Genomic DNA, 9,630 nt, shown 5'->3' with positions numbered 1-9,630 from the left:
TTCCGAAATACTAAAAACAAGCAATGGAAAAAAAGACATACCACAAAGAAGTATATGCAGCCACCGATTATCCTTCTTTGCTTTTTTCTGTATAATGATATCGAAGCAAACAACCATTCAAATACAAACTTGGACCAGTCCCAATCTTTCACAGTCAAAACATCAATCAAAGCACCTAGATACTTGGGGCTGGGAAGAGTACTTGAGTTTGGGCACAGAAAAGTTGACAATGCAACAACCATGAAGTATCGGAAGATGTCATCACCAGACAAAGTGTTGCCTACCAACTTGTTGCCAAAGGTCTTGATGAGGGGCAAAGAAGTCTCATTGATTTCTTTAAGAAAGTTGGCCTTTGCAGACTCATCTTTCTGTTGCCTGATGTCTTCGCCACCAATTGGAATCCCTAAGAAAAAGTGAACTAATTTTGCAGAAAAAGGGACTACTTTGCCTCCAACAAGTATATCGCAACAGTTGATATCGACTTGATCCACAATCCATTGGACAAAGTTTCTAGGCATTGAACATCCATCATACTCAAGCAAGATCCCAAATCCATGATCTCTGATGATCTTTCTCTTACACTCATCCAATTATCTTATTTTCTCTCCAAAATACTTGTTATTGCACCTGCTTCCTGCTTTAGCAGATGAGCTCTCACCGGTAGTTGATTTTCCTTTACCGGTGCCTTTAACATCTCTAAGATTCTGAAAAACCGATGAAAAACTAAGTTTCCAGTTATGAAACTAATCATCAGTTCACTAAACATGGTGTCAAAAAAAGCACATGCTACTGAATTTACCTTTCCAACACGCTTTTGTACTTCAGAACGTCGTGATTTCCCTTTCTTCTTAATACACTTAACAAACTGAAAAAACAACATCAATAGTTAGTTCATAAAAAACATAGTGGCATGGACTCAAAATAGTAACTTAACTGCTAGAGGATAAGAACAGAAAAGGTTGATATGTGCAAATGAGAGACAGACTGATGTCCTACTCCTATAACTATGACATAGTGAAGGTAATAGTACAAAGAGATACATAAATATGCACAGTTCAGTCATAAAAGTTTTAGAACATACTCCAAAAAATGCTCCTTTCAGATGCTTAAAAGCCTGGACTGCACAGCAGGATCAATATCATCATCCGAGGAATTTACATCCTAAAAAGACAACAACAACAACAACAACAACAAAGCCTTTAAGTCCCAAACAAGTATCATATTATAATACACAAGTGCACAAACAAAACAAAATCAAGTGAACTTAGTACCTCGCCAACATTCATAGAATCAGAGTTGTTTTCTTCTTCATAGTTCATAGCAAAGTCATCCTCACTCTCAGCATTTCTAGAATCAGCATCAGAAAGAAACTCATCATCATCCATGGCTACATAACATAACAAAAAAATTGGTTAATGACCTCATTGCTAGTTGCAGCCAATAAAAGAAGGAGCAAAACAACTAGCTCGAAAAGTAATTGGATGCTTGCAGAACAAATAAAAAAATAACTGACAGCCTTCCTAAAAAAATAACCTGAAACTCCAAACAACTCAATGACATGAATTTTAGGACAAAAAATGAACTAAGATCATTGGAATAACTAGAGCCAAATATATTATATATCATAGTTCAATATAATAATTACAAGCCAGCAATAGTTGGTATTCATAAAAAACCAATACTTATAATATCAACTAACCAAACTATAACTCAACATCATCACCATCGTTTACACTAGGATACCTATATCGGCACAGAGGGCACGACTTATCACTACCAAGCCACTCAAAAATGCATATCTTGTGGAAGACATGCATACAAGGCAGCACCCTCAGTGTCTCAATGGCAGCCTCTAAAGCAGCTTCGTCATCGTCCTCTTTTCTGATATCTAAGACACCCAAGCAGATAGCACAAACATCGTCGTCTTTCAACTCTACTAAAATAGGTTCCCTTTCAACGCGAGGAGCTGACGATTGAATAACAGGGGGACATGAAGAGCTCCGCATGCGCCTGTCCATCTAAACTCAAATGATCAAAGATGAAAAAATTAAAGCTGCAATCAACATATTGGAAGCTTACAGAACAAATAAAGAAATAACATAAGTATGGATTACAACTGAACTAGCTCTACACTACTTTTGTGCTAACACTACAGGTTCAGACTAGAAAAAACTACCTCACAGATCAGTATAGTTGCAACTTGCAAGTGCGGGCCTAGAAAAAACTACCTCACAAAAACTGAAACTGAACCACAGACATTAAAAAAAACTTCCTCAGAAACTGAAACTGAAGAAAAAAAAAGAAATACTAAAACTGAACCACAGACAAAACAAACAAGATAAAACTATTGTTGAACAAAATAATCTGTTAAGAATTATATTGTTTCAGCAAACTGAACTGTCTGTTATGGTTCCTTTAAAATCACAAACAAAAAAACACTGAATCTTTGAGAAAACTGAAACTGAACATTAACAATACATCACCATTGCTTGAAAATGACATATCATACAATTATGAAGTACTGAAATAACAAGCGCTGAAAAAATAGAGACTCTTCAATAAATGTATCAAGGATACTTATCCATACACATAGAAATTCTAAAAAAACTAAATAAAGAAGAACAAGACTGAAATGAACTACATGCACAAGGGGCCATACGTGCAATGCAGGCACCAGACGGGAAGCAAGTAGAGAACAAAAGACCAACAACCATGGCTGATCATCACTAGCTCAGCCCATGACACACAAGACAAGTGCACAATTTGCTGTATTGTGCAGTGAAAAAGTAACTACAGTCAAATGTGATAACTAAACAGATCATCAAAGAAGCTCTTCTGCTAGAAAGGCCATGACAGTAGGATGGAATCAGTATCACCACCATGTTCAAATAGAGTAAGAAATTGGCAAATGTGAGAAACTAACCACACAACATTGGTTTGTCCCTGTATCACAAGCATTGAAAGGGAACAAGGAAGATAAAGGGCTAAATTTTGTAAGGCCAAAGCACCTATCAAATTACTTGATCTATCTTTTATTTCATCACAGATCACAAATTTTGCTAAAACAGGATTCCATAATTGCACTATTGCATAATAGGTTACAATCTAGTCTGATAAACAATGATACTCAAGCAAAATGTTTGAAACCAATCTAGATTTCAATGCTAATAAAATCATATAAAGATATACAAATTCCAATAGTCTATCAGTTTTTACATCACCTTGTGCTATCTTAGGAAATACAATACCCAACGAGGCGTGATTTTGATAGTTAAGGTTCACTTCAGTAGGCTCCCAAGATGTGTTCTTGCTGGATGCTTAATAGACATGATTATGTGTTCATCAGTATTATTCATACCATGATATGCTATTCTGATTGCTCCACAAATTTCAGGCAACAAACCAAGTTCCAATGGCAAGACACTCGGATTGGTTAACAGTCAACATAGCCACAAATCCAAAACAAACACGAACCTACTCATTCAGACCTCACAGAGCAAAATCTATCATAAAATACAAACATTTCTTTGATACTCCATTCACCAAAAAAAGAGAGAACTAAGCAGAGGTTATAGGTTAAACTGTAAAGTTTGCTTAAGCACACTAAACAATTAAACATATATACTCTCAGCTATTGCTAAACACCGTATGATAAAAATAAATAAGATAACTAGTTCATCATCATTCTACCTCCATAATTAAGCAGTCACATAGCTTCATGGTTCAAAAAAGTAGCAGGCATCAATATATCAATTTAAATTTCTTTTTGGTTGATAGTTTTTTTAATGTCAGGAAACGACTATTATACAATAAAATAGCAAGTTAAAAATATCCTATGCAACCAGCAAAATAACTTTAAGTCTGGCATTCAATTCTGAATGAGAATCAATGCTTAGAAATGAGACTCAAAATGCATATGCCAATATGCTCATGACCTCTATAGAAACCCTACCAAATATGACACAAGTTAACTGATCCCAATCACCCAACACTTGCCAATACAGATACCCGGTTTAAAATTCAGAGGATGATTCACACAACATGCAGGCTTAACAATATTATTACCTTGCTGACAGCCTTCAGTGGGTACCCTCCTCCAAGCCTTGGATCTCTGCACCTGAATTCAGTTAAAAATCAGGATGTCAACTACCATCAACAAGCTTGATGTACAACAATGGAACCAATCATAGATATAAAAGGATTTGTTTTGTATCAAGATGATCAAGTAAATCCACACTAAAAAAAGCCAAATGAAAAAAAAATTAAGGTAGGAGGAGCTGAGTTTGTGGGGCCTGTGTTGAATAGAGAACCATACTCTGATGGAAGTTCAGTACCATACAAAAAGAAAAATTTAAACTCATCAAGTTATTGAATAACTCACTGTAAATCAGAATTAGTATCTAAATCTGAAATGAACAAAAAAAGAATGGAAGGCAAACCATACATGAACTTGTAAATCGGCAAACAACCTCCAGGAAGCAACCAAAGATACCAAAGAAAGCAACATAAATCTTTAGAGTCTGACAATATAGAAATTCACAAACTGAAATTATGAACTCAAAGGGAACGAACGAACTGGACTTAGTGGTAAGCAACACACAAATTACAGCTTAGAGTCAGACCAAAACTTATGTGTCAAAGGGAACAGAAAGGTTGAACCTACTGGGAAGAAAGCACACAAATGAGAGCAGCACCTAAACATTTAATAACTTATATTGTATAGACGATCATAGGCTCATAGGCCAGTAATCAGCAAGGCTCGCAACGTACCCAGTAGGCTATCCACGCAACAGCCACCAGGCTGATAAGTAGCAAACAACACTGCAGCATATGAGCTGAAACAAGTCGGCAACCCATAGGCAGTGCTAGGCTAACAAATACAATATTACTGCAGGCCTAAGCTATGGGCACCAAATAGGAACATGTTGCGTATATCAGGAAAGAAAGCACAAGATCTCAAACAATGGCAGGTAAATAGCGTAGCAAAACTAAACATGTCCATTTGATTTTGACTACCACTAAACGATTTTACCTTACATCCCATCAAATTGTGCATTCCCCAGGAATTTGATGTAAGCCCCCACCAGGATATGCAAAAGCACCATTTGGTATGAGTGTAAGTAGTAGTACATGATTGTTTACTTGAAAGATACAGTCCCTATCAAGCTGTCCCTCCCCGTCACTATATCTTACTGTCTCCTCCCCTATGACCTTTTGTTTTTCGACAAATCCCCACTACCTGCCCTCAATCAACCACAAATACCCCATCAAATACTAGAACAATCCATCAAACCAAACCCTAATTAACAAGGACTAACAGAACACCACCCCATTTGCAAAAAAAGTTCACAAAAAATCTAAACCACCATTCAGAACAAAAATTCAAAAACTGAAGATGAACCATAGATGTAAAAGACTGAACACAATAGATTAGCAAATCTAAACCACCATTGAGACTAATAAAGGGAAGACAAGTTTATAGGAGGAAAAGTTGTTTATAAATATATAGAGACTAAATTAACATTTTTAGGAAAAAAACAACACAATAATTTTTTATTCTTCACTTTCCTACTTGCTAATAAATGTATACTACCTCTCGAGAGGCTATGCATCATCTTGGAATCTCATTTTGTAAGTAGAAAATCATACAGAGAGATGGACATGGCTATTCCAAGTTTCTAATATACTACCAGCAAGTAATAGATCGGATGCTCTTGAAAGCCAAGAGAGTTTATCAGAATGGTAGTGCAAACCCACTGGCTTCACATATATCACCTTATATCAATGCCACTCCTAGTACTAGACTTGTGTAATCCCTTCACAACTGCGATATGAAATGTGTTCTAAGCATAGTAATGTGACAACCTGACACCCCAACCATATAAAGAACAAATTTGACAATCCAACACATCTCCATTCCGACATGAACAAAACAAATACCCCATCAAATACTAGAACAATCCATCAAACCAAACCCTAATTAACAAGAACTAACAGAACAAACCCTAGACGCATTCGAACCTCACCCACACATGAGCAAAAGAGAAACACAGGTCAGAGAAACTAGCTAATCATGGTCGTGGCCTCAAATCATGGTCGTGGCCTCGTGGGGATCCAACCAGTGAGCAGAGAGGGGGCAAGCGCAGACGTACTTTGCGAAGCAGATCTAATGCACAACTACAGGCTAAAACCTAAGAGTTAGGATGAAATCACCATAAATCTCGTCACCTTGTAGCTAATCCCCATGGCAAAAAAACACAAAGCGGAGCCACGGATCATTCGTTCTCATGCCAAAATACCCAAACCAAACATGGCGACGAACACAGAGCCCGCATCCGCGCTGCACCAAAATCCCGCGCGATGAAATGAAGAAGACATCGAACCAACGCCAGAAAAAATAGATTCACAAGGAATAAACGCGATCCCCTCATCCAAACACATCACTAATGCGAGAACGAACCCTAACAACAATGATTTACTAGCAAACAAGGGAGCAGAAGCCAACAAACCTGGCCAAATCCTAGAAATCGTCAGTCGCCGCCGACGGGGAACGAGAGCACCGCGAGGTCGCTGTCGATGGGGAACAAGAGCACCTTGAGGTTGCCGCCGATGGGAAACGAGAGCACCACAAGGAAGACACGGCAAATCTGGGACTGGGTCACTGGGAGAGTGGGAGGGAAAGCTTGCCGGTCGGCTGCCCAAGTAGAGCGACGCATCGCCTCGAAGAAGCCAAAGAGTCTGAATGGAAATGGGGTGGGGTGGGGGGGGGGGGAGGGGGGGGACGGACGCCACTGAATCGGCGCAACTCCCGAAAAATCAAAATTGTAGCGCCAGGGTCCACAGGTCAGAGATACAAAACAGATCGGACGGACGGATATGCCAGCAGCACGACGTCGACCGACCAGCAGCGCGCGATACAGATCGGATGGATAGAAAATCCATGTGCCAACTAAGCAAAAAAGCACCCCGTGTTGTATAGCATTCCTAGAAAAAAAAAACAGCCCACAACGGCTCACCTCTATAAATACCCCAACTCCGGTGGCCAAAGTTCCTCACCACCCATTCACTCACTCCACACGCACCATCTCAAAGCCGGTAGCAGCAACTAGAAGCAGCTAGCTAGCCACAACAACTCACCTCGCCCATGGCGATGGCCTCCGCAGCTTCGTCGTGCACGGACGGCACGTGGTGGGTGTACGCGCTCCCGGCGCTGCTCGGCTCGGACACCCTGTGCGCCCACCCGGCCCTCCTGGCCGCCCTGCTCTTCCTGACCACCGTCACGGCGGCTCTGCTGGCGTGGGCCGCGTCGCCGGGAGGGCCTGCGTGGGCGCACGGCCGCAGCCGCCTCGGCGCCACTCCTGTCGTGGGTCCCCGCGGTCTCCCCGTGTTCGGTAGCATCTTCGCGCTGTCCCGCGGGCTGCCGCACCGCGCCCTCGCCGCGATGGCCCGTGCCGCGGGTCCCCGGGCCAAGGAGCTCATGGCGTTCTCCGTCGGGGACACGCCCGCGGTCGTGTCGTCCTGCCCGGCCACGGCGCGTGAGGTGCTCGCGCACCCGTCCTTCGCCGACCGCCCCGTGAAGCGGTCGGCGCGGGAGCTCATGTTCGCGCGCGCCATCGGGTTCTCGCCCAACGGCGACTACTGGCGCCGCCTCCGCCGCGTCGCGTCCACGCACCTCTTCTCCCCACGCCGCGTCGCCGCGCACGAGCCGGGACGCCAGGGCGACGCGGAGGCCATGCTCCGCTCCGTCGCCGCCGAGCAGTCCGCCTCTGGCACCGTCGTCCTCCGTCCGCACCTCCAGGCCGCCGCTCTCAACAACATCATGGGCAGCGTCTTCGGCACGCGATACGACATCACATCCGGCGCCGGCGCCGGCGCCGCGGAGGCCGAGCAGCTCAAGAGCATGGTGCGCGAGGGGTTCGAGCTCCTCGGCGCCTTCAACTGGTCCGACCACCTCCCCTGGCTCGCCCACCTGTACGACCCCAGCAACGTCACCCGCCGCTGCGCCGCGCTCGTGCCGCGCGTCCAGACCTTCGTCCGTGGCGTCATCGACGAGCACCGGCGCCGCCGCCAAAACTCCGCCGCCCTCGACGATAATGCTGACTTCGTCGACGTGCTCCTCTCCCTCGAGGGCGACGAGAAGCTCCGCGACGACGACATGGTCGCCATCCTCTGGGTAAGTTCTTCAAATCGATCGCTTTCCTAGCTTGTTCAACGCATATACTTCTCGGGTCTACAGTTTTGTGTCGGTTGTTCCCGAATGGGAAAAAAGAGCAAAGCTTTTTATGTCCGCCGCTGAAAAAATATTTATATAATTTGTTTTTGCAGGAGATGATCTTCCGCGGTACGGACACGACGGCGCTTCTGACCGAGTGGTGCATGGCGGAGCTGGTGCGCCACCAGGCGGTGCAGGCGAGGGTGCGCGCCGAGGTGGACGCGGCTGTCGGCGCCGGCGGTTGCCCCACCGACGCCGACGTGGCGCGCATGCCGTACCTGCAGGCGGTCGTGAAGGAGACGCTGCGCGCCCACCCGCCTGGCCCGCTGCTGAGCTGGGCGCGCCTCGCCACCGCCGACGTGCCCCTCTCCAACGGCATGGTGGTCCCGGCCGGCACCACGGCGATGGTGAACATGTGGGCCATCACCCACGACGCCGCTGTGTGGGCCGAGCCGGACGCGTTCGCGCCGGAGCGGTTCCTGCCCTCCGAGGGCGGCGCCGACGTGGACGTCCGCGGCGTCGACCTCCGCCTGGCCCCGTTCGGCGCCGGGCGCCGCGTCTGCCCCGGCAAGAACCTGGGCCTCACCACCGTGGGCCTGTGGGTCGCCCGCCTCGTGCACGCCTTCGAGTGGGCGCTGCCTGAAGGCGCGCCGCCCGTTTGCCTCGACGAGGTCCTCAAGCTCTCCCTGGAGATGAAGACGCCGCTCGCCGCCGCGGCCATCCCCCGCATCGCCTGATCCATCCTGCCGCCGACGCGTGCAACAAGAACCGGTTATGCTTTGTCACGTACTCACGTCACGTCATGTCACGCGTTGTTTGCATGGATGAGGGTATCTTTGTCTGTGTCTGTGTGGTCTTCGCTAAGTTTGCTTCTTCTCGATCGTCGGTTCGTTCGTGCCTGCCTTGCTTAGGGTTTCGTTTCTTGGAAAGTAGTGAGTGTGTCTCCCTTAGTCTCACCATCAACGGGGCTCCAATTTTGGAAAGGTGCGTGTTGGGAGTTAACCCCTAGACATGTCTGCGTCTTGATCACCACCTACTATCAGTATCAGCGCAGCACCTATATATATAGATCATTGTTTGTTGATCACTCATGGAAGTCGTGTGCTCAAGTCTGCTGTATTATATGTATAATGTATTGTAATGTGATTATCAAGAACCGTGCTATTTATATGTTGCTGTTTAATTGTTTATATATGTCCGGATTGGCCTCCAATTAACTAGTTATTTCTGAATTCAATTTTCGGTTATATATTTTGAAGTTGATCATCTGAAGTATTCAAAATCAAGTCACTTAAACCGTATTCAGTTGTGCGGTGAAATCTATGATAAGTAAGACTGTTCACGAAAAAACATGAGTCACCACTATAAAATTGTGGGTCGACCAGGCAACAACCAGGCGCAAGACAGCAGCTTGAAGT

At 45.0% G+C, this 9,630-nt stretch overlaps 1 protein-coding gene across 1 annotated transcript; it reads left to right on the top strand.

The window, feature by feature from the left end:
• Nucleotides 1–7,079: 7,079 nt before the first annotated feature.
• On the top strand, nt 7,080–9,321 carry LOC136489299 (cytochrome P450 78A1). Its single transcript, XM_066485984.1, has 2 exons — nt 7,080–8,173; nt 8,326–9,321. The coding sequence occupies exons 1-2, from the start codon at nt 7,145–7,147 to the stop codon at nt 8,947–8,949; spliced, it is 1,653 nt and encodes a 550-aa protein (XP_066342081.1). The 5' UTR covers nt 7,080–7,144; the 3' UTR covers nt 8,950–9,321.
• Nucleotides 9,322–9,630: the final 309 nt, after the last annotated feature.

Source organism: Miscanthus floridulus, chromosome 1 (genome assembly GCF_019320115.1).
Source record: "Miscanthus floridulus cultivar M001 chromosome 1, ASM1932011v1, whole genome shotgun sequence".
Classification (NCBI taxonomy): domain Eukaryota; kingdom Viridiplantae; phylum Streptophyta; class Magnoliopsida; order Poales; family Poaceae; genus Miscanthus; species Miscanthus floridulus.
Note: the sequence above shows the minus strand (reverse complement) of the source record. Positions and strands in the feature narration are given on the sequence as shown.

What these genes read in the sequence shown, in the direction of transcription:
- LOC136489299 (XM_066485984.1), top strand. Translation starts at nt 7,145, where the DNA reads ATGGCGATGGCCTCCGCAGCTTCGTCGTGCACGGACGGCACGTGGTGG. An exon ending in ACATGGTCGCCATCCTCTGG is followed by an intron (nt 8,174 to 8,325) that starts GTAAGTTCTTCA and finishes TTGTTTTTGCAG; the next exon opens with GAGATGATCTTCCGCGGTAC.